The sequence below is a fragment of the Acromyrmex echinatior genome, chromosome 1 (genome assembly GCF_024713525.1).
Source record: "Acromyrmex echinatior isolate Ae372 chromosome 1, ASM2471352v2, whole genome shotgun sequence".
NCBI classification, from domain to species: Eukaryota; Metazoa; Arthropoda; class Insecta; order Hymenoptera; family Formicidae; genus Acromyrmex; species Acromyrmex echinatior.
The window spans coordinates 20,144,898-20,169,786 of NC_141852.1; the positions used below are offsets into that span (position 1 = coordinate 20,144,898).

Consider the following 24,889-nt stretch of genomic DNA (forward strand, 5'->3'; position numbering starts at 1 on the left):
GTTTATTGAAGTACTTTCTTCATAAAAATTTAACGTTTTGAAAGATAGTGATTAACTATACATTTGAGTATTAAAAATAGGGATGCAAAATTACCGGATACCAAGTATCGGATATCCGGGCAGAATATAACATCGGATATCCGAGAAGGCAATTTCATCGAGGGGAAGGATATCCGACATTTTCCGGATATCCGACCGGATTCCGAGAAAGTATCTTCTAAAAAAAGGCCTATAAGGAAAAAGATTGTAATTTTACAACAATGTATAAGATATTATGGCATTATGAATATGCATACATATTTCTAGAACATTTGTATAAGAAAAACATCAACAATTTAATGATATCAAATTTCAACCAGATACCTCCACGGATAATAGTGATATCCGACTATCCGATCGGATAGTAAAAAAGTGTCGGATAATACCAAATAATGGATACTTTCCGGATATTCGGTGCGTCCCTAAAATCCTTAAAAATATCGTTCAATGTTTTCAATATTCAAAATACGTAATTGTATAATCATTACCTTTCAGTATCAAATTTCTGTGAGGGTTTTCAAGATTCAACGTACGAAGTTATTGCATTTAATCGTCCATTGTTTCAAATACATAGCAATATGCTTTAAAGTTGAATATAACAAACAAAGCGGATACTTACCAAATGGAAAATCCTCTTCAGAAACGGTGCGTCGTAAAAATATTCTGCCTACCACGCGCCACTGATAAAATCACGCCGGATTCCTGGAGGATTTAATTACCGCGAACGACGCACTTCGTGCGTAAGTTTCTATGCGTGTATCCTACGTATATCCGAATGTTAGTGCTTCGTAAGCGGCGAAATCCGAGCACGGTGACCCGTGTAGAATGAAAATGCACGTTTCGTATGCGGCAAAACGTATCGGCGATATCTGTACCGCGGTATCCGCCCATTACTGCGGCTTGCTAAGTCCCCCATATGGCGCGCCGACTCGCCGACGGCGGACTGTTTGCACTGTTAATAACGCGCGTTAATCGCTAATTACACACAGCATCTTAATTATCGACTCGTTGTCCGTGGGACGGGCATATAAATAGTCTCCGCCGAGTGGGAAGCCGGGCGCATTGATGTACGACGACTCTGTTTATCGACACCGAACTCCGCGCGTGACCGCGACATTGTCATTATCAGGCTGTTATCATTGACGAATATTTCATTAATCACGTGTAAATTTCATGGATCGATTTTACACACAAACAAATGTATTAGTATCTTAATTACGTATTATATAATTGTTACGTGCACTTTGCTCTCAATGCATTTCCTTATCGAACATTTGTACATTTCCTGCGATAATAAGAAACATGACACGCGACACTGTGACTCTCGTGATTATTCGATGTATATTTTTTTTAATAATAATCACGTTTCCTTCACGCAAATTATACGCTGTATGTAAAATTGAGCACAAAAATTAAGCAAACCCTTTTTTTATTATTGCAATAAAGAGAAAAATATATATTACATTTGTAAATGTATCTTGAAACAGTACCTTAAATTATATCAACGATCATATCTATGACATGTCTCCAAATGGAATCTTACAAAAATAATCATATTTATAATTTTCATATCCAATGTGTTTTTCAAAGATAATTATCATCTCTAATATCGATGCCCGATATAATAATCGCTTTTGTAGAATCGATGCTTAAAGGAGTAAAATGTCCATATCTATTTACAAAGTCATCCCTGGTCAGAACAATTGCAAGCCGTCGAAGCTGGGATTGTAAACACGGCTACAGATTGGATAGACGAATGCGGCGCCAACGTAACGCTGACGCAACATGTAAAGGGGGAACAAACGAGATAGATATGTCTCTCGCGCAAAACCCAACAGCGTATCATCTCGAATTTATCGAAAACATAGACAGATTCTTTTTATTCAAATGGAATTAGAATTCGAATATACGATATACATACAGATATATTTATCATATTCATCACAAACGAGAAAAGTTAATTTTTAAAACAGAGTGAGACATAATTAACTTATATCTTACTGCTTATTTTTAATTAATATTATTATACTTCCGCCGTATGCCGCGTAAATTAATAAATATCATTAAACCACTGTTAAATAACTTGAGCTGAAACGGGAACCGAAAGGAATTCAGGCGATGTTGGGAGGCTGAAATTCAGGAAGGCGAGGAGTCCGCGGACCGGCTCCAAGTGAGTCGATGTGAGACGAAAATAAAAATCAAAATAAACGAAATCGAAAAGGAGGAGAACGTGAAAGGGGGTTAAAAGGGAAGAGGGAGCGGACTCGCAAAATCGCCGTGGCCAAGGCGAGGGCCCCGAGGTGGACGACGCGCAGGGCAATAAATATCGTGCGATTAGATCTCCGATGCCGCCGCTGTTGGGGTTGGTTACGAACGGAGGGAGCAACTATTAATCACTCCATGTTAATCAAGCCGGCCGCTAAGTAGGCCGCGCCGCGGCATTAAAGTGCACTGCCACGTATCGTATTGGCGTGCCAACGAGATGCGTATACAATATACATACGCGTAATACATAGGCCGGAGGATACACGGAATAGAGGACATACGGAATAGAGAGGAGATACAGAGAGAGAGAGAGAGAGAGAGAGAGAGAGAAAGAGGCTAGATAACTCAAACCACGTGTGTGGTTAGCCTTTAGCCTTCTATTCGACTTCGAAGTGCCTACCCTAAAAGATCTATACCTACCGCAGAGCACGCGCGCGTTCCTTCTCATTTTTGAGGAATTAATCGGGACTAATTGCCACGTCGGACGAGAGGGAGCTCGCTGTCGATCCCTTCGCCAGTGAATTATAGCGTTCAATGTTTGCAAAAAAAATAGATGAATTAAAAGGGATTCATAGAATTCATTCTGCGAAATTATAAACTCTGTTCTCTGAAAACGAAAAGTTGGTTTAGATTTCAACACTTTTCTTATTCCCTTTCTATTTATTCAATATCGAGAACTAAAAAGTAAAAAGTATTATGCATTAATATAAAAATTATGATACGCTGTGGGTATTATATTCATTCTAATACACTATGAAATTTAATCACTTTATTAAAGTAACTTTTTTATTACGCGTACACAATATATGATGATAACAATATATGATGTAACAAATAAAAAATTATATTTTTCTTAATGAAAATAAGAAATAGTTTTGCATACTAAATCATTATTATTTCCTTTTGATTCGTTACTTTCTTTCTGACGATTATTTCATTCTGCAACTTATTGTTGATGCGCATACAAATCAGATATGGATCAGATAAGCATATGAATTATCTGATTTGTGATCTGTGTTTCTGATAGATCGCACTTCAAAGAAATGTAAAGCGACTGAAAGGGGAAACTAGACGTGAGGAAGAAGAAACAGCGAAATGACGCGAAGTCTTTATGGACTTGTTTGTCCTTCTGTGAGTTTTCACGAATTATTTGAAAAGTTCTGTCGAAACGCACCCAAAAGATCATTTCGTACAATCACGCGATAGTTAGATCATGCGATCTTCGTTCGCAGTAACCCTGTATCAGTTACGATAATAGAAATTTCTGTCAATATCCCTAACAAAAAGTTATTATTTCAACTTACCGCTTATTAAATGATCATCTAATTAAATCGTTAATTATGTTAATAAAATTATATTTATTCCTCAAGGATGACTCGGAAAGAAATCGAAAAACGTTTGGATAAGTGTAATTTATTAACATACATATATATATATACACACCCAGATAGCCAAGTCTGAAAGCAGATTTTTTAAATGTCTGTACACACTGTGCCAACAAAATAACAGAATTGTTACAGAATTAGATATATATAATACTGTTAACAGACTGCTAGAAAGAACGTAACAGATTCTACAAACATCAGATAATGTCGACAGAATCTGCTCAATTTCTGCCAACAATTTGTCTTCACATTATATCGACAGGCGATGTTAACAGAACACAAACCTAATGCGGAATGCTAATTGATGGCAGACTATCGTCATTTTCTGCTCAAATCTGCTGACAATCTGCTAGAAGACTGCAGACATTTTGCTATCTGGATATATACTTACTAATCGCACTCCATTATCTAAGCGTATTGTATGCTGTTATTTGAAAAAAATATCGAGTCTTCGAACATTTATTATTTTCGATCGTAATGCGTTACACTTACAACTTTTTGCTCTATTCGCCCAAAAGTACAAAAATCGAAAGTAAACTCGCAGTCTCAAGATTCGAGATAATAGTACAGCGATTGTTCGCTTGAAAACTCACATTCTTTTTCGAATTACTAATTACGACATAAGTAATAGCAATAATTTAAAGTTCTCTTTTTAAATGCCGACAAATTTGCTCCACGTAATATAACATATTCTCAAGCTCCCTTGATCTTTATCCAATTTCTATCAATTCTCGATTGTCACGCGCGTATCTTCTCTTCTGCTCAAAATAGAATTTATACAAACACTGTTTCCCGGCGGGTTGAACCTCCGTTTCTGCTATCCCCCTCCGATCTGATCGACCAGCGTCCGGTGCGGTTCGAAACAAGGCGGGTAGTCGCGCGTACAGCAGCGGTGCACGAAAGCGAGGTAGACGACGTTGTACAAAAGTAAATAAAGTCTCTCAAAAGACTGAGAAAATATGTCGATAAATCTAATGTCTAACTGAGAGATAGGTATGGGGCCCGGAGAAACAGTTGTCTCGCGTTCACGATTGCGCCCAACGATCGCGATGGACGATTGTTTCTCATGGCGCCAGTAGCCCGCACCAGAAGTTACTTTCGGATTGTCTCCCGTGAGCCGGGAGTGTGGCGCGAGAAGGGCGACGATCTTTCCACCTCTGAGAAAGTTTTCGAATTCCTTCCATCCACGACCTCTTTTCTCGTCGTCGTTCGTCGTCATCGTTCCCTTCTCTCTTCCTTTACTTCCTAACGTTTAAATTCGACATGTGCCTATGTTACGTCTCTCATCAACATAACTTAGAGCATGATATTAATTCGTCTATGATGAAAGCAAACGATTCATGCATTATATCTTTTCTATTATTCCTATAGCAAGCAAATAGTTCAAAAGAAAAAAAGTCGAATTTTGATGTCATTGAATTTAAAATGTCATTGCAATAATTTCTTTTAATCTTAATATTCCAATTTCTCTTTCTGAAGTATATATAATATTTCAGTCGTGATTTTTACATGTTAAATTTCTTATATTTCGTATATTTCTTGCGATCTCTCTCACACACGCGCGCACACACACACACACACACACACACACACACACACACACACACACACACACACACACACACACGCACACATACACACACACGCGCACAATTTTTTTTTATTTAGTCATCGTTTAAATATATTAAATATATCCAATTTATTAAATTTTTCTTTCTTCATTTTAGGAAATTAGCAATATTAATAACTTAAGAATTATATTTTTTACTTAGCATTAATTGTATATTATTCATGTGTTATTGATTTTTAGCAATATGCCGAAATTTGCCGCGTCATTACAATCAAAACCAAATGCACATCTACCATACGAGAGAGACGCTGTACGCTATAAAACGCACATACGAACGCACTTAATTTATGCCCTTTCTATCACCAAGTCTCACTTTTAAAGCCGCCGGGTAAAGCCCCTGAGGCCCAAGGCGTTACTCGCGTATGACGCGTGCAATTTCTCGTGGAATTATTCCACGTACGCCAACGGCAGTTCGTGATATATGGTCAGGCGCGCGAGAGACGTGTCCCTCCTACACGCGTGACCCTTTGACTCCAGTCCGAATATTGAATCACTTTAATATCTTGGATCGTGATACACGATGCACGATCAGCCATGGCCCGCTCCGATCTTTCAGGCGTACGTTCAATTACGTTCACGCTACGCGCGTATCTATCTACGCAATCTTATAGTAGACGACAACGTCGAACTACCACATAAGCTACTTTACCATCGAGCATTCTCGTAAAACATTCATCGGTCCCATCGTACTACTAGAAAGTAATTCCTTCGCGAAGTAATTCCCCCGAGAACAAATTTATAGCGTTCAGAAAAGAACTGATTGTATACCGGATATAATATAGAAGGGACAATAATAAATCATATCGAAAAGAAAATATAAAACTCGCTCATAATTCAATATGAAAAGAATGAAACTACGTCATATTAAAGAAAATAAAGTTAAATATACCTGATTTCGCGGATTTGCTGAAATCTCTACTGCTGTTAATCTGTAATGCAGTAATTAATTGCGAGATTAATTTATTTAGTATCGATATTAAGTCTTGCTAAAAATATTACAAAATTCTACTTCTACCTGGCCTACTCATGAAAATAATTATGAGTTTGTCCCGCGAATGTAAATGGATAAAGAAATTTTCAATTTCATATTTTTTTCTTATAATATCATATAATATACATATATGTATATATATATATATCTCTTATATCTAACTGTCCACATTTTAAAATTGTATTATAGAATAATATAACTGTCCATTTTATTTTCATCTATTTTGATTTTTAGGTAATTTATTATTTATTTTAAATATACTATATTTGTGACTTTAAGTGTGTGTGCAATTAATATAATGCTAAATAAAAATTAAATGTTTAAATAAAAAAAATTTCATAGTACATCAAATTATTTTGAAGTTATGTTAATAACATACTCACACTTAATCTACAAATAATAGTACATACATAAGACAGTCATGGACAGTTCTGTCTTTAGATATAATGTAATATTTTATTTTCCCGTTAAACAAACATATAAACAATTATTTATTACACTCCCAAACGGTTTTTGTCACAATCCCATGATACTGTGTCTACGAATAAACTTACAAAGAAACACAAACAAATATTCCCTTCCGATTTTAAAAAGTTTTAGATATATTAAAATATAGATAAAGATAAGAATATATGTATTTTTTATAAACTCAATCATATGTTAAGATGTTCTTCCTTAAAAAGAATCGATTTCTTTCTTCTTACATGGATATCAAACCAAAGATACAAAAACAAGTTTTAATTAAAAGTTGAATTGTTTGTGTATTTTATTATAATAATAATAAACATTTTTTGTTTTTTATCAATAAAAATGTTTTATTAAAAAATTATCTCATTTATAAAAAGTTTAGTATTATAATGTATTCTTTTTTTTTAATTCAACTTTTATATTGTGTTTAGAATATTCACTCAAGAATATTCACTCAGAAAGAAAAAAATCAATTTTTTTCACGAGAAGATTTCATCTCCTTAACATGTAATTGAGGACTTAAAAAACCGTGTCTTTTTTTTATGTACGTTTTATCCAAAGCTTATTAAAATCAAAGAAAGAGAGAGACATACACACACACATACTTGGTTGTGTTTCCTTAATAAAATTTGAATCTTACATTATGTAATCAACATAAACAATACTCATTCAATGAATTATTAAAGTAAAAATATGTGTACATAGACATAAGCCAGAAAATGATCATGAGATTTCCGATAAAGTTCGTTAGCGTTGTCTTCAATATAAAATACATTCGTAAAATAAAAAAAAATATCTACGGGAGGTACGTGTTATTGATATCGATGTAACAATTCACACTTTATATAACTTGGGGGGTCCAGTAAATGTCCAAGTCCAAGTCCAAAAATAATCACAGTGCAAATTGTGAAATATCTCTGTTCGTTACCCGACAGCGACTATGCGCACAAGCTACTTTAAACACTGTGAATCTCTGTTTTAACTGCGATGTGTCAAACGGAAAATCCTTCATTTAAGTATATCATCGCATTCCTAACAAGTATATGGTCACTTGGATCGATTATAACGTCCTCTCGTTTGCCGTCGCGATTGCGTGACATTCGAGGTCGTAAGTAAATTTTCTTCGAACGTGTCAATAGTAAAATCCTGTTCCTTATGCACTTTAGGCAAGGTTCTGTTGTTGACTGGACCATTTCGTCTCATACGAATGTTTACCGAGCGCTCCATGATTCCATTTCGAATTTGCTGCTTCTTCTGTGATTGGAGTTGTTTGGATCTGGAAGGTGGAGGCATCTTCGGTGGTGGTGGTGGTGGTGGTGGCATCTTCGGTGGCGGTAATCGCGCAGTTGGACCGGCTGGTAATCTTAGTGGAGCTGACATTCTCGGTGGACCTGACATACGCGGTGGAAAAGCGGGACGCGGAAAACCAGGTCCGGGCGGTGTTGGTGGCATCGCCTGGACCGGGCGTATCGGTGGTGGTCCATATCTGAATGGCCTAGGGCCATAGAGCGGTGGACTCATCAGCGGAATAGGTGGCATACCAGACGGAGGTGGTGGCATTGGACCGAATCCTGGTGGTGGTCCCGCGATACCTCTGCCGAATCTCTGAGACGAAAATGGTCTGCCATTTGCAAAACCTCGTCGCGGTATCGTGAATATCGGCGGCCCCATCGGTCGGCCTGATAAGTTTTTCAATGAGCGTTTCGGACTCTTCCTAGTTGAAGCTGCGACACTGATAGGATCCGGCGTCAATACAACTTTACTTGTGTCGATCTTCTCACCGCGTTGGACCTCCTGTAACGCGGTGAGATAAATGTCGCGTTCGACGGGATATCCACGTGCTTCTCCGAAAGCTGGATACAGACAGAGGAAGATCTCGTTTGGACGATAAGCTTTATCAATAGAGTGCAAAGTATAATCTCATTGACTGTCATCGTTAACTAACCTGTCTCAGATTGATCGTATATATAACGAAACAAATATTGACTTACGTTTTGCCTGGCGTGCAGAAAAAAAAACGATCTGACCTATGACCATGGCCTACTATGTATCTACACTACAATTTTGACAGAATTTAAAACTGCTTATAATTCACAAATAATTCTTTCCACATTCATTGATAATAATTCCAAGTTAATAAACAATTACTTGTAATCGAAAAAATATTATAGATAGAAAATTATTAATTAATTCCCTCATTAATTACATCTAATAAAAGTAAAATAATTGCAAAAGACCAGGACTTTACTATACTCAGTTCAACGAGAGAATGATCGGTTTGCGCATAACAGGCAATGTAACGCTGTACAACGCTATGAAGACCTGCGCAAAACGGACGAGTTTTCGTCCGATCATTCTCTCGTTGAACGGAGTATATGTACAATGTTTTAAAATAACATACCTTTTAAGGAATCTTGAATATCCCAACCTAGCTGCTGAATGAGATATCTATAACAAAGTAGCGCCGTAATCGTTTCAAGTAGGAATGCGTTCTGAAATGTACTAATAGTAACTAAAATCTATACTTTACATTGAGTTTTAGTTACTGTTAATTTCGAAACGCATCCTAAGCTTTCTACTAATCTTACGAATATTTGATATTAAAATAATAAATAATTGATAAATATAAATTATCAGCCTCTCTCTTAATACATAAGACAAGTATTTAGATATTCAGATACAAATTAAGCAAATATTTGGCGAATTCAGATATCCGAAAAATTCGAATATCTAAAAATTCAAATGGCAATGAAAGCATTTATTTTAATTACTTAAAGGTGATATAAAATTACTTGATACTGACCTACAAATTAAATAACCAGTACGATTCACACCGTGCGTGCAATGGACTCCTACAAGTTCATCTGTAACAGAAAATTTATATATCTCACAATACATAATCTAGTGGTACAAGTTTTTAAGCAGCACGCGAAAGATACTTTATACACTGAAAAAAGAATTTGATTATTTAATTAAAATACTGGTTAAAAATGAACAAATTATAATTTTTCGGTTGAATCTATTATAATTTTAGTTAACATAATCAGAACTCTTGATATCATCAGAATCTTCTGGTTCGTTCATTTTCAATCAGAAATTTTTTTCAGTGTATATTTGTAATTATACTTTACTGTCACAAAGAAAGGACAAGGTCTATAAATTCAAGTGTCCAAACATCGCAAACTTTCTGTATATATTTCCTTTTCGAAGGAGTTTCGTAAGTAACGGAGTAAAACGTAACAAATAAAGTAATTATACGACGACACGGATGTATATATATATATGTATACGCGTGAGAGTTCAGTCAGCGGGACACGCGATTGGTATCTCGAAAGCGCTTTCGAGACGTCAGACGGGCCCCGAAGACGCGCAGGAACTGAAGAAATATTCGCTTGCGAAGAGGGCGGTCAATAAGGGCACACCGCTACGCGCGGCAAGGCGTACGATTCCACGGGTCATCAATTCGGCCTGGGGCGTAAGGTCGGCACCTCTTCGGGCCCAGCAAGGGGCTGATTATAATATTATCGCAAATTACCGGCAAAAGCTGCGACGAATTCACGACGATTCGTGACTCCGACTACGGCGGCGGCATTTTCGCAAGAGCCGCAAACCTTAATGAGAGTAGTTGACCAGTATAACGATCGAAGCGCGTCTCTACCTATCTCTTCTTCTTGGATTCCGCACGACCGACCTTCTCCCTTATGTCTTCTTGTTTTCAGCGAAGCGCAAACGAGCGGAAGATAAGTACCAAGTACTTTAGAGGCACTTCGTACCTCTTTACCACGGCTTTCAGGGCGAATTAAGTGACCCATCGCGAGTCATATGATACGCCATTTGACCTCTGTGAGCCGCTTAATCGAACGGAGAGTACATCGGTATCTCGGAACTATACAGCGCAAGTTATGCCCTTCTCCTTTGATAGATGTGATATTATATTTCTCACGAAGGACAATAATGCAAATATATTTAGACGCGAATTGCATGGCGCCAGCAAAGAGATAAGATTTTCTGTGAAAAAAATCGTGATAAACGGTCTAATAAAACTGTTGATCGGAGCTATTTTCGATCTAACATCCTTCGATACAGCGTTCTATGTAAAAGTATTAAGATAAATATAATATGTGTGAATGAGCAACAACGTGTTAGCAGACTCGAGTATAAAAGCTATTTCTTCGTAAAGGAGTCCTTGGATTATCATATATGGGAAAATAACAGTGTGAAAAATCGTAGAACGTAAATCCTCAACTTGAATGGAACATAAACCGAAGACCTTGCGGAATATTTGAAACAAGAGAGGATCGTAGATATTTCTATAAATTCGTTTCACGAACGAAATTTCAGTCTTTCTCGAAAATCAATAGAAAGAAAATTTTATACTGTTTCGTTTAAATGTTACATTTGTAGGATCTAAAAAGAGGATGTGTGTTAAAAAAGGATTGATTTTTGTCCAAAAAGATGTAAATAAAAAAAATGGTAGTAAATTTTCAAGGTGATCTTCAAACTTTTTAATAATTTGTCGTATCCAGAAAATCAAAACCTACAAAAACTATTGATCACATTCATTATTAATTTCTTCGCGATTTTGATCTAAATTAGTTCTATTTTCCAATGTTTTTATTCTATTTTTTATTGTTGAAAATATGAACTTTAAAGGATAACCATTATTTAAAAACGTGTGAATTAATTTAAAGATGTTTTTTTCATGAAATTTAGGATGGGATAAAAATAGAATTCTATCAAATTGCCCAATAATTACTCCCCTTTTATGTGCTAACGGATGATTCGAAAAAAAGTTTAAATATCTCCCAGAATTGGTAGGTTTTTTATAAATATCGAAGATGATATTTCCTTCTTGTCTCATTAATTTAACACCTAGGAAATTTATGCCGTTTTCATCGCCAAAGTCAACAGTAAATTTAAGCCTTTCATGATGAGTTAAACAATTCTAGAACTCCTTCCACCTTTTCTTTATGTACAGCTAACACAATGTCATTCACATAACGAAAATAATTTCTACTATTTCTTTTACTTAAATCTTTTTAAGTCAGTTTTTTTTTAACATTCTTTTTTATTTATATATAATCGTAGTATATAACAAAAATTCTCTTTATATTTCTTGGATCATTGATCAGCTCATGAAATTTTAGTAAATTATAGAACAATGTTTTCATTAGAATATAGTAACAATTGAAACAAATCAGGGAATAATAAAGAAAATCAGATGTAATTCGACATCAATGTACGCGTACATGTAATAATATACAAGATATTATGACGATACTCGTTTGGGATCTATCACGAGGTCATCTCAATTTTGCATACGCCAGAAATGTACTCTTAACGGACGGGAATCTTCTCAGAACACGTCGACATCTAATGTGAATCTGGAGCCAGCACCCCCGTGGAGCAGTGCTGCCTTTATGCTAACAAATAAGCCGATCCTCAAGCAGATTGTCGAAGACTTACGATTACTTTGACAGACATTAAATGTTCATTTTTTCAAAAATAACATTTTTGTCGAATATTATAATATCTCATCCTCCTATCTTTATAAGTTAAATAAAATAATTATATATTATATCTTCTTTAATAACTGAATTAATAGTTTTATCACAAAACTAAAATTCACCGTAGGACAAGCATATTGACATTAAGGAAAAAATAGGTATATAGAATTTCGCTCATCGAAAATCTTCGGTATTCGAAGAAATGAAATTCACAGATTGGCACTTGAATGATGTGTACATATGTACATATCCGTATATCGGTATGAAATTATGATCAGAGGGATATTACGGAAGTCTTTCTGAGCACCCTGCTGTTTGGCAGCCGAAATCAAACGTTGCTCGACGGGAGCTGAAGCATGATGATAATAATGTTTGTTGGTCGAAAATGTGCCTGGTATATTCAGCAATATCATTAATTAAGGATGCGCCCATGATCAATTCAAAGTATAGTCTTCACACTGATGCAATTATTTGCAAACGTACAGTCGCTTTAAATTTGTATTAAAATATAATATAAAAAAATAATACAATATAATATAATATAAAAAATACGATCATCGGAATCTTTAAATTTATGTTGGAGTATTATGTAAAAAAAATATCTTTTTTATTAATCTTTTTATTTAAACTTATTTCCGTCGTTAATAGTTATATAGATTTATGAACATTGCTATGTACTTAAAACATTTTCGCACACGCAATCACGATTTTCATTTATGTTTTCAGGATATTACTAAAAAAGAAGTATTGTGTACCTCTTAAAAATTACAATTTATTAAAATTTTCATTCCGTGCTTATAAGCTATTTAATTAACTCTTAAATTAGATCGAATAAAATGTTAGTTTTCTAAGAAGATTAAGCTTAAATTACCATATGCCTCGAGAGAGATTTCGAACAGTATCTTGCTTTATTACAAGTTTCTTTCACATACAAGAAAATTGAGTTTTGCTTACTTGAGTTTAACATAATTCGAAATTCAGGAAAGCGGCGTAAAAACGCGGTGTAAAAACGTTTCGCTAAGTAACTCCGAACGAAGTAGAAATTCTGCTGCTTGTAATGAACTTCGATCCGTCACGTTTCAAACAGCGCGAAACGAAGAGACGAAAGGGGTCGGTTGCAGTACAACCTCGTGCATACTGATGGACGAGGGTGGGCGGTCGCATGCAAATATTGTTTTCGTTCGTGCCCCCAAGATATCGCCGACGAAGGAACAAAAGGCGGGCGGCGCACCCGGAATTGCATACGCCACTCCCCGTACGGCGTGAAGGTTGGTTTTCGGGCTACTGGAGTAGTCGTGAAGTATGACCCGAAGCGACGTAGTAAATGTGGCAATATGATATATACGCGAGAGGTATACGTCAGCTCAAATAGCCTCTGGTAGATCCTGGTCTTGTACCGAGAATACGGGAAAGATCCTAGTACCGCAAGAGTGTAAAGTTCCGCCGGACATTGCACATAAGAACCATCAAAACGAGGGAGGACGTTAATGTCTGGCATACATAAACATGAAAATATCACCGGCTTGTTAGAGAGTCTTTTCAAGCTGCCGATTACTGCCGCTTTAAATCAATCGAACGATTTTAAGTTCGATCGCGATGTGTACGTATACGGAGTGTGTCGCAAAACGCACCGAGAATGAAGATTTTTTTGCAAAATACTTGAACAAAAATTAATATGATAATCATCTTTTTGCGCGAATTCGAATCATTCTATGATTTGAGTTCGCGCAAAAAGACTATAGCATGCCTAATACTTTCGAAGTGCAATAATTTATATTTTATTTTCAGAAATAATTAGATACACATCGAGACAATTGGCGAAATATATAAATCCTAATCCGTATTCACTCTGCTTCTTTAATTGATATTAGCAGTATATTTTAAAGCCGGTATTTATAATCAATTCTTATTTTAAGATCGTCTTAATATGATTGTTCTGTGATTGGCTTATGACATCTTAAGACTGCACTTAAGACAGTTCTAAATCTAAGAATCAATTATGAATATCAGCTTAAATTAATCCTTGGTACACATTTCTTTTCTTTGAAAAATTAGGCGCACCAACTACTTATTGTTAGTTATAACGTTTATGTACAATGTTTTTAAATACACAATCTTATGTATACAATTTTTTTTAATATACAATATTATAAATACTTTTTAAAGGTGTTAAATTGTAGGTAGGAATCAATTAATAAATTTGTATATTTATTAAATGAGAAAAATCCAAGATTGTATAAATAAACTCCTCGTGTGTATAGTAAAAAACCAGAAAATCATCACGTGTATTAAAAGTTAATGTATTTTTCTTTAAAATTAATTGAACGATTTTTTCATTGTGAAGATCAAAAAAATCCAAAAAATAAGATTATGTAAAATATTGTAAAAAAAATTGTTATAAACAACTTTTCCAACATAGTTAAAGAAAACGCCTGGATCCATTGCGAATATCAATTAAGAATAAATTTAAATGTGAAAAATGAAAAAAATAAAAAATTGACACTCTACTCTAAACTTGATTTTTAAATGTATTTGAGAGTTAATAATCAATTTAAGGAATGTGACGAGATACTTGCGTACGAGCGTCCCTATGCGACCAGCGTTTTGATATTAGACATTGGATATACGGTATTGATAAATGCTAAGTGGTGGCTCGATAGATTAGCAACTAAACAGTTTCTTTTGCCTTGGAATGCGTCTCGACTTGTTCTTCGATGGACCGTTCCACCTTCCAAGTTCGAGTTAGTTGATTCATAAGTTTCTCACGTACAAATCTGACAGCTGTAAGTCGCAATAACGTAACCGAGCACGCTCATGCAATTTCGACGGCAGAAATCCGAGATGATTACGTTAGTTAATTCACATATACTTATAAACTTCCCGAGGAATCCTGCAAATTCCAACAATTTTGAAAGTTTCGAATTTTGTATAAGTTTAATAAAACAGGTCTCTCGAATAAATTTCAAAATTTCAAGCGTCCGAAGATTACTGTCTTGAAAAAGTATACCTTGACGACAATAGATCTTAGATACATAAAGATTTAAGATAACCTCGAAATAAACCAGAGATCAAAACTCGATTCTTAAATCACGACTTACATGTACACCAAATCCCAACGCAGCCTCATAGATATGAGTGGCCGTTTGGCATGAGAAAAAATGGAGGGACGCGAGGTTATACACGCAGAGAAGAGAAGAAAAGGAAAAAAGCGACGACGAATGGAGAAAGAGAAACGAGAGTAGAAAAGAGAAGAAGAAACGCTCAAGGGAACTTTCTTCTCTACTGCTTGATAAACGGCGGCAGATAATTAACAACGCCCCGGCATATTCTTCGCGCGTGGGCGATCCTTCGCTTCTCGAACTCCGGTCGAATTCGTTTCCAATCGTCGTAGTCGTCGTCTTTGTCGAATTCTTCTCATTCGAAACACAGAAGCCGGATCGTACAATCGCGCGAGTAAAACAACCACCGACTTCTACATTCGTTCTCACAACGTACAACACGACCGAGCCGTAATCGAGAGAGTAAATTAGGAAAGGATGCGTCCGTACAGTCGTGATCAGCAGTTTCATTCAAGCGAGAACTTCTGCGAGATTTTTCTCGCTAGAAACACGAGTCAATGTTCGACGTTCCTTTTTTATGCTGATACAAAATTTTCGTAGAGCTATTTCCGACTGTTGTCGAACCTAATGCATTTTAGTTGGCGCCGATCAGACATGAGTCTTGCAACTTTCATCAAATATTTTAGCGATTCAACTGCTCGCAATCAATGCAAAGCGTTGCATTATTATCCACGATTGTGGTAGATGAAATAAAGTTACTTCGATTTCTGAGTCGAGGAATTTTGTTTGAAATATATTTGAAGTAATGCAAACTCACCTTCACCGCATGTCGATGTGAAATCATCCATCACTTTAAAGAATCTGCAAGGAAAGAGAGCAAAAATTTTTACTTTTGGCAACATTAGTGATTGCGATTTAATTTTGCAACTTTACATTTCAAGAAGGTAATTGGCGTTACAAAGAAACAATTTACTTTTTAATAATCAATCTGAATTTATAAAATTTTACATGACCGGAGCCAGCTAAAGAGACTTGCTTATGAGAAATATTAATATGTATATATTTATATTAGGGTACACATGTGGGTTAAATATTCCATGACCGTTGTTAAATAACAATCACTTCGTAGAATCGCTCGTTTTATAATAAGTGATTCTTATTAACATTCTTACCATATAATTATTTATACGGATTATACATAGTTAGTTACCTCGACTAAATAATATTATTAATAATCTCAAGTGCGATATTATAAGCATGCATATAATGATACAGCGCCGCCTTTGAAAGGGCAGCAGCCTCTTATCCGTCCTTCATTCGCTGCCCATAATTTTACGAAGCAGCCAGCGCGACGGCGATCGAATTTCCCTGGAGTCGATGAAAAAAGTAATCGGTTAAATAAATATTCAGGTACCGGTAACCGGTCGTCGAGTAAACCGGCAGTGTAATAGCTATGTAATAGGATGCAGAACCCGAGCGGCAAACGAAGGAGTATGGTAATGAGACTTAAAAGCCGGAATGTTGTACGTCCTGAGTTACGGACGGGTGCAGCAAGTAAGAGTCCTTTACACGTCACGCAGGGGCGCTAAGAAGTTAAATCGATTCCGAATTATGTCATGAAAACACGTCGCAACCGGCGCTCACGCGTGTCGGACGCAGATTAATAATAGCTGCAGCGCCGGCGATTTTTCAGCGGGCAACACATTTCCCCTTTTGTCTTCTATAAACTTTACCGTGAACTTACTGGCGGCTTCTTTGTGATCTATGGGATAGAAGGCAGGAGAAATGGAGAAACGAGAAAAAGATTTCTGAAACTTCGCAGATTCGGAGATAGGGTGGCGCTTATATAATAATTTACGGGGGTGCAGTTATGCATCACGTTGGTTTCCCTTCACCATCATCGCCGAGGACGGAAAAGAAAAAGAATCAACGGATTAAGCCTACTTCGACTGCTCGATAAATTATGGAAAGGTATTCACGTATTTTTTTTTTTCGCGTTCTTATAACCGTTTTCACAAATGATGTTTAACTTTCATCTTGGTTCAACTAACTTTACATGTTTTTCTAATTCTAGGAATTAGTTGAACCAAAATTGAATTTAATTTACATTGAAAAGGAGTGTTGGAAAATTTCGAAAATATTTGACACGCAAAGCGAATTGTTACATCATTTCAATAATAATTAATGCCAGTATAACATAAATTTCACAATATATATTTCATCGCATATAAGTATTAAATTTAAAAAACATTTTTACGTTTTTTTTCATATGGTGCATAGTAACATGTTATTACATAATTAATTTATTTCTATATATTAAAATTCATTCGTTTAAACTACGCATTCTAAGATTAATTAACTATTTGAAAAAAAACAGAGATCTCATACTGAGATGAGTTTAAGAAATGTGCTTAGATTTAGTTTTCAAGGAAATGAGAATAGTGGTGACAAGCATGAAATCGTTTCAATCCCCTTCACGAATCCAGATAGACTTGGTTCCCCGAAAAGTTACTACGTTATTGTATTGGGGATTGGGTGGCCCAATTGTGGCGGTTAGCCTCTATAGAGGCTTAATAGGACCGTTTTAGTGCCTTTGGTCCCTTTCAACTCTGAAACGGACTCCCTATAGCACCGATTAGGCTAACGCGATTATAAGCACTAACTCGGCTTGCCGACTGGTTTCAACCACCGTGCATCGTTCAATATCGATAGGTTATAAGGTGAGAGATATTTATAACCTGCGAGACTTGTTAACTCATTATAACTCTCGAAATAGGAGCATCTAGTTTGGGAGTGTACTCCAATAGCATCAAATCGTAAACATTATCGTTATTCTTAGAAATATCAATTGACTACGTCAATACGTCAAAATTTATATAAATTGAGTAATCTAGTGAAGAACTTACTTATGTAATTAACGCAAATGCGATATAACAAATTTACATGACGCTATGTAGCTTACACATCATCTGTACGAATCTTGCACAAGGTCAGTGCAAGGAATAAGATAAATCTCTCGTGTACGTATCGGTAGCGAAATGTCGACTATCATTCGCTCCCACGGCCGCGCATTTATAATACTTGAAATATTCGTGGCGCGTCTTCCTCGTTTCAAGAGCGTGACAGCACAATCACGGAGAGATGCATCTATCACAGGGGGAATGGGCACGGCCTTCTACGAGATGAAATATCGAAAGATAGCTGCCGGGACTCCGCGTGCCGCGGCGCGGCGCCGCCGAAACGTGAAAAATGACGAGCGTTAAATTAATTTGACTTTCGAATTTGAATTACAGATTCGAAGCAGACGCGAAGGTGTCATTGTACACGGCGCTTCGCACTATACCCAGTAGGAATTCTCCTCGAAGAACCCAATATCAAGAACCACCTCCATCATCATCATGACGATCATCATCATCATCATCATCGGCGTCATCAGCGCGATGGCCATATTCTCGACGCTGTCTTCGTTGGAGAACCAAAATCAAAAGCTCTGACCCACTATGTAAGACGAGCGGCCATCAATATTTATAAAACCCGTCATCTATCAGTGGACGAATTCTTTCTAGAAATATTTTACTGCGTTGGCTGCTATGAATGCATAGATTTCACCGCGTATCGAGTGTTTATTCAATATCGCCAAGTGTCATTTATCTTGCGCATTTCGAAGTAGACTGACCAATTCGGTCACTAGAGAATATAGTATTAAATGCTGTTCCGCTTATTACATAATTTCCGTCATATAATTTCACGCATATTTAATTTGTCTCAATTATTCCAGATCAAATTCCAGATTAAATTACAATTGAAAAAATTGTAATTTAAAATATTTTTATAATTGTAATTTAAAATCTAATAGTAAATCCAGTTGGACACTAGTAGTGCATATTAAAGCCGTTATGTGCCGTAAAGTGATTTAATCTAAATGTAAAAGTGAAATGCGAATATTTCGAATTATAAAATATATTTCATAGCACAATGAAGTGTATTGAAGATTTCGCGTTTAACTTTTTTCTATATTTATATTAAACATACACCGTTACATTAATTTGTGTACGACGACTTTAATGTGCAGTATTTACTGAATGCGTTCAATTAAATTTGTCATAAGACATACATCTTCTGATATGTATAACTACATAACATTACGTAAATATATGTATATAAAATTGACACTATTAAAAATTGTCTTCATCAATTCAATTATATTATCACATAAATTATCAAACATTTAATTCATTTATATTAGCAAGCAATATTACTAATTTATAAATATATTTTTATGTTTTTTTTCTAGATTTTTTAAATGCATTATATATATTAGCAAGCAATAATGCTAATTATTTATAAATACACGTTAAATTTCTTTTCCCATGATTTTTTGAATAATTTTAATTTGAATAGCATTATACATTCGGAGCAGTTATCGTCGAGTATTTGCGAATCATATATGAATTCCAACCAAGGTGTTAATGGAATACGCTTTTACAATCTCTTCAAATCTAAGCGATACCTTCGCTAATTAACTGTAAGACCCATAGAGATGACTATCGATAACTCGAATGTTTTGTGTAAACCGTAAAAATCACGCGGAGAAATTCGACTGGAATAAGGAGACGCGCCCGTGAAACCGCGAAACGACATTTATGGGAGTGCGATTGTCGGTCGTAAGACGCGTTCATTTGAATATCGCACGGTGTGTGGTCCTTCGCACGCGCCCACCGTACTACGTGCTCGCGCCCATTTGCGTGCGTGCGTGTAACTTTATTGAGAGAGAGATCACATGACCGGTCTATGTCATGCCGGTTGCGTAATCACACGTTACTAAAAGCTCGACCGTCGCCCGGAAGAACAGCGCGCTGCTATTTAAATCTAATGAATATCAAGTTACAATTTCGTCGTTTGACAAGACGATGATAAATAAATACATCGTGAAGCACTGATTTCCAGGACACGCAAACATGCGTTGATTATCCACGCGGCATGTTAGGCTTTCGAAGTCCGTTAAGTGAATAATTTTTTAGTTCAAAAGATTTCGATTGACTAACGTAGAGAAGCAGTCAAAATATAAGAGAGAAATATAAAAGATAATTATATTTTTTTTTAATTCTTAGAATTAAAAAAATGAAGAATAAGTTGAACCGAGATTAAATTAAAGTTAATCTATATTGATAGAAAAAGGAATAAGGTGGATATTCGTCTGGTAAACAATGTTAAATGGCATCGTAGTTTGAGCAATTCATAAGTCACTCGCGTCGACATAAGTAAAGTCTTATTTAATTTGTGCATGTATTTTCGTAAAATTCTTGAAATTTTTTCATCCAAGACTTTGTTTTTATTTAATTTTTTTTATTCTTCTGTATAATTATATAATACATTGGGAAATTTGCCTTATTTCGTTTTAATACGCTTCAATAATATGCAATCAAAATGCATAATTATAATCAAGTTTCCTTTTATAAAGAAATAATGCATACAAATTATTCTGTGTCGTGAAGGGTAATGAGAAGATGCAGTCGATAGTTCTTGATCGATTGACGTTATAATGTAAGGCTATAATTTTGACGTAATTTTTAAATTTGTAAAACCTTTTCGGCACAAATTTTCAAAATTGTGAAACAAATATTTATTCAGTAAAATCCACGATTATGTGTACTTGCCCTCCAGATGTTAATAATAATAGTACAGAAGAATATCATACTGCACTTTCCGAGTTTGAGACGTATGTATAATTTATTAACCTATACGTAATTCAATTGCAATGTTGTATAGTAAAATATGTACTATGTTTCAACACATTTTTATCAATATATAATAATTTTTAAATCAACAGACATATTGTTAGATGAGAGATATCATCATTAATTATTTACATGAAAAAAATATTTTCAATATTTCGTTATGATAAAAACATAATACAGCAATTATAGAATAACATTTCCTTCTTAATGTTACATTGACTTTTATAAACAGCGTTTTAACTCAGAATAAAAAAATCATATCAATATAATTAAAAAATCATATCAATATAATTAAAAATTACGAACTAAATTAAGTCCAGAAGATCGACATACATCGACACAGTATGAAGAAGAGTTTTCTCCACCATATTACTCAACTTCAATCTCGCCTCAAATCTCGGCTATAACCTCAACTCCAAGAAGAATACAAGGTTATCGTATGCCTCGAACTCGTGTAAGAGGTGTTTCACGTGCAGATCTCACAACTGGAGTAGCTATTGTACCACGCCGAATTGATTGTAAATAGAAAATTCATTTCAAGTATAAGCATAATAGTAATCCATTGTATCACATAGATATGTAACTATCTATAAAATATAATACACAAAAGTTATTTTTGTTTTCTTAATTACAAAATTGCTCCCAAATAAAAACTTTTTAATCCTCGTTGAAACTAATTAATATATAAGACTATTTTTTATATTATATATTAATATATATTAATAATATTATATTATATATTAATAATATAAAACAATAATCTAATAATTCTCTCTCTCTCTCTCTCTCTCTCTCTCTCAATTAATTAATTGTACTATTATATAATTTTAATTAATTGTGTTTTTCAGTTGATGCATCAGATGTTGAAGAAATTGACGATGAAGGTATAATAGACGATAAATTGTATCATGATCAACGAGCGTTACATTAAAATATTTAATAATAAATAATTAGTACAGTAATAAATTAAATAAATCATTATACTTTTCTAGAGACAGTGAGAGAAAGATTACAACGATTACAAAGCCCGGCTCGTCTGCCTGTCATTTCTGAAATTCGTGCTCCTGGAACATATAGATTGAGAGGGCGCATAAGGGCGCCACAATATCCATTAGAGAGAAAGCATTATCCTAGAATGGTTCGGATTACACCTTGCGGGAAATGTCTGAGAGTAAATAATTTAAGACATCCTTCTTATGATAAACAGATTTGTGCATAAATTATAATACATTTATTTAATGAGAAACTAACGCGAATCTTCAAATTTAAAATCCTAATATCTCGAGAATATATCTGACCAAATTTCTTAAAGCAAAGTATGTGGTCATCGCGATCAAAGCTGACCTAGAGCTAGCCTCTCTACTATTCCAAGCGTAGTTTTGGCTGCCCTTTCTTCCGCCCATAAATTCGTTTTCTCTGATTTTTATCCATGTTTGCGTTTTCCGTTTGTTTTTTTTCCTTGCCCTACATTTAGATGAGAAAATAAAACATTTTAAATTTACCGTGATGAATAAATTAAATCTATCTACATAAATTATTAAAATATTATTGACGTAAAATTACATATTAATTCTATTCTTTGACAGATATAAAAGCGTATCGAAGTAACCATGAAAAGCAATCAACCAATTTACACAAGTATGTACATTCATGCTTCTTTGCATTTTTATACTATAGATAGAAATATCTTTGATTTATTTATAAATATTACCAGCGAGCAAATTTTATCAAATGATGCAACATATGCATGATATGAAAAATAGAAGAAATCCTCAGCAAATTAGTCGTCGCAACAGTTTTAATTGTAACAAGAATTCATATTCCGCTTTGCTTCGAAATTCACGACCACGGATTATATTTTCATTCAAGTACACACGGATCAGCGAAGTTGGCCCATCGGCTGGACGTAAAATCGTTCATGTTTGAGAATGTTTAATGCATGGACAGCGCGGTCGTAGGTAGGTGAACGGTTAACCGATGTTTGTATGACTGTACTCCCAGCACAGATCCCGGAACACCCGAAGATATAGTAGAAGTACTGCGCAAACACTCCGACTGACTGTTTCTCAATCAGAGTCGCATATACGGAAGGCACACAGTTATAGCAGCACTCGGTAGACGCCTGTTTTCACGGTCATTCCATTTCCAAAGTGCGTAATTTGTCATTATATAAAATACGTAGCTTTGAATAATATACATTCAATTTTAAAGATGCGACTATATCATTTCTGAATAAACAATTCATTCAACTAATAATTGCATTTATTCAATAAAATTTGCACTAATCAAGTAGAGAATCATCTTATCTATCATGATAAATTACTACAATTGACAATTTATTAATATGCAACGTAATAACTTAATCTTTAGAATATAAAAAATCTGAAAATTTAAAGTAAATAAGAATACATTTTTGTAAGAAATCATTTTTTTTAAACATATTTTTTTAAGTAAAACCTTATCACATAGAATTAATTATTATAGATAATAAGATTTCGAGATTTTTAAACTCTCAAGGACCGATAGACGCTCATAAATGTTGAATACTGAATTACAACAATTCAAAAGACTAGATTTTCATTAAGAAGATTAATATTGACCCAGGGTTATATTCTTATACACGCATTATCGTTTCTGGCCAAGGATGTCTGACCAATTCTCGGAAGAACACGTTGTCTCTTATATCGATATTTCGCGCGGAATCGCTTTTGAGCATCGTTGCCTGGTATCGCACGGAGAATGGGCGACGAGACGGCGCGTGCACGGATGAAACGGGCACGCGAAGACGCGGAGGACGCGAGTGGTGGCGAATTTACGTAATGAAGCGATCGCCCGGGTGGTCCCGAGCGTGAGACGCGCGTACGCACGTTCCTTCGTCGTTCCCGATGCGAGGCGCTTGCCAAGATGGAGAGAACAAAGAGAGACGAGAGAGTAAGAATCTCTCTTTTTCTCCTCGAGAACGACTTGTAACTCCGGCGTCGACTTCAGCTCTCGAATTAACGGCACCGGAAATACGAAGCAACATGCACGCGCTCGGACGCATTATGCGCGTGGAAGAGAAACGCGAACGCGTTTACCACCCACAATTATTTGCCAAAACGTGCCTCTCCCGTGATTTCCACGCGGCACGCACCGATGAGGTATCAGGATCCCGAGACGCCACACGTCAGAATATTTGAGATGGGTTCGCCCCGAGCGCTAAGGGAACCAATCGCTAATCTTTCAGAGAAACGTCGTCGAAGTTTACGTTCGCGCAATCATCAAAAGATTATCCCTCCCTTCTGGCAAAATATAGATTTCTCGTTAAACTTGCAGAAAAAAATTTAAGACTTTTTAATTATGTTCACCTTGTTAAAATTGTTAGGCAAAGAATACGTATAAATAACTCTCTCTAAAATTTTTAAAGTGGAATCTAACTCTACAGAATGAAATCTCATTTTTAAAAAATGATAATTAAGCTACATTTTTTTTAAATTCTGGCCTAAATGTCACTCTTTAGAATTAGAGTCCACTCTAAAGATTTTAGAGAGAATATTTTAATAATAATAGCTGTAATTCGTCAATCAAAGAAATGTGATCTAATAATGTGAATTATTCCAATTTTATTTTTTTAATGTTAATTATGTTTCGATTTGATTATATTTTAGTAAATCCTGATAGAAAATCAATCCGCGATACAAAGAAAAAACGAGTGAAATTATGATTAATCAACATACTTGAGAAAACAAAAATAGGAGACATAGAAAAGGAATCTAAAATTACGATAGTAATAAGACGCGCATTTATATTATTATATAATCAAATACA

General features: G+C 35.2%; 2 protein-coding genes across 3 annotated transcripts in view; one reads left to right on the forward strand and one right to left on the reverse strand.

Moving 5' to 3' along the window:
- The window catches only part of LOC147911036 (uncharacterized), a 41,087-nt gene extending 18,671 nt beyond the window's left edge, over positions 1-22,416 (forward strand). Inside the window, exons 2-5 of the mRNA XM_087409497.1 lie at positions 18,638-21,063; positions 21,398-21,600; positions 21,931-21,966; positions 22,075-22,416. Coding sequence (XP_087265623.1) covers positions 20,990-21,063; positions 21,398-21,600; positions 21,931-21,966; positions 22,075-22,301 — 540 coding nt within the window. The 5' untranslated portion in view covers positions 18,638-20,989 and the 3' untranslated portion in view covers positions 22,302-22,416. The remainder of the gene's footprint in view (positions 1-18,637; positions 21,064-21,397; positions 21,601-21,930; positions 21,967-22,074) is intronic.
- LOC105154874 (uncharacterized) overlaps positions 3,702-24,889 on the reverse strand; it is a 51,277-nt gene continuing 30,089 nt past the window's right edge. Inside the window, exons 6-9 of one of the 2 annotated variants that reach the window (XM_011070654.2) lie at positions 16,162-16,205; positions 9,582-9,642; positions 9,180-9,226; positions 3,702-8,631 (exon numbers count right to left, since the gene is read on the reverse strand). In XM_011070654.2, coding sequence (XP_011068956.2) covers positions 7,826-8,631; positions 9,180-9,226; positions 9,582-9,642; positions 16,162-16,205 — 958 coding nt within the window. In that variant the 3' untranslated portion in view covers positions 3,702-7,825. Of the gene's footprint in view, positions 8,671-9,179; positions 9,227-9,581; positions 9,643-16,161; positions 16,206-24,889 lie in introns of both variants that reach the window. The other variant, XM_087409414.1, reaches the window with a different exon arrangement.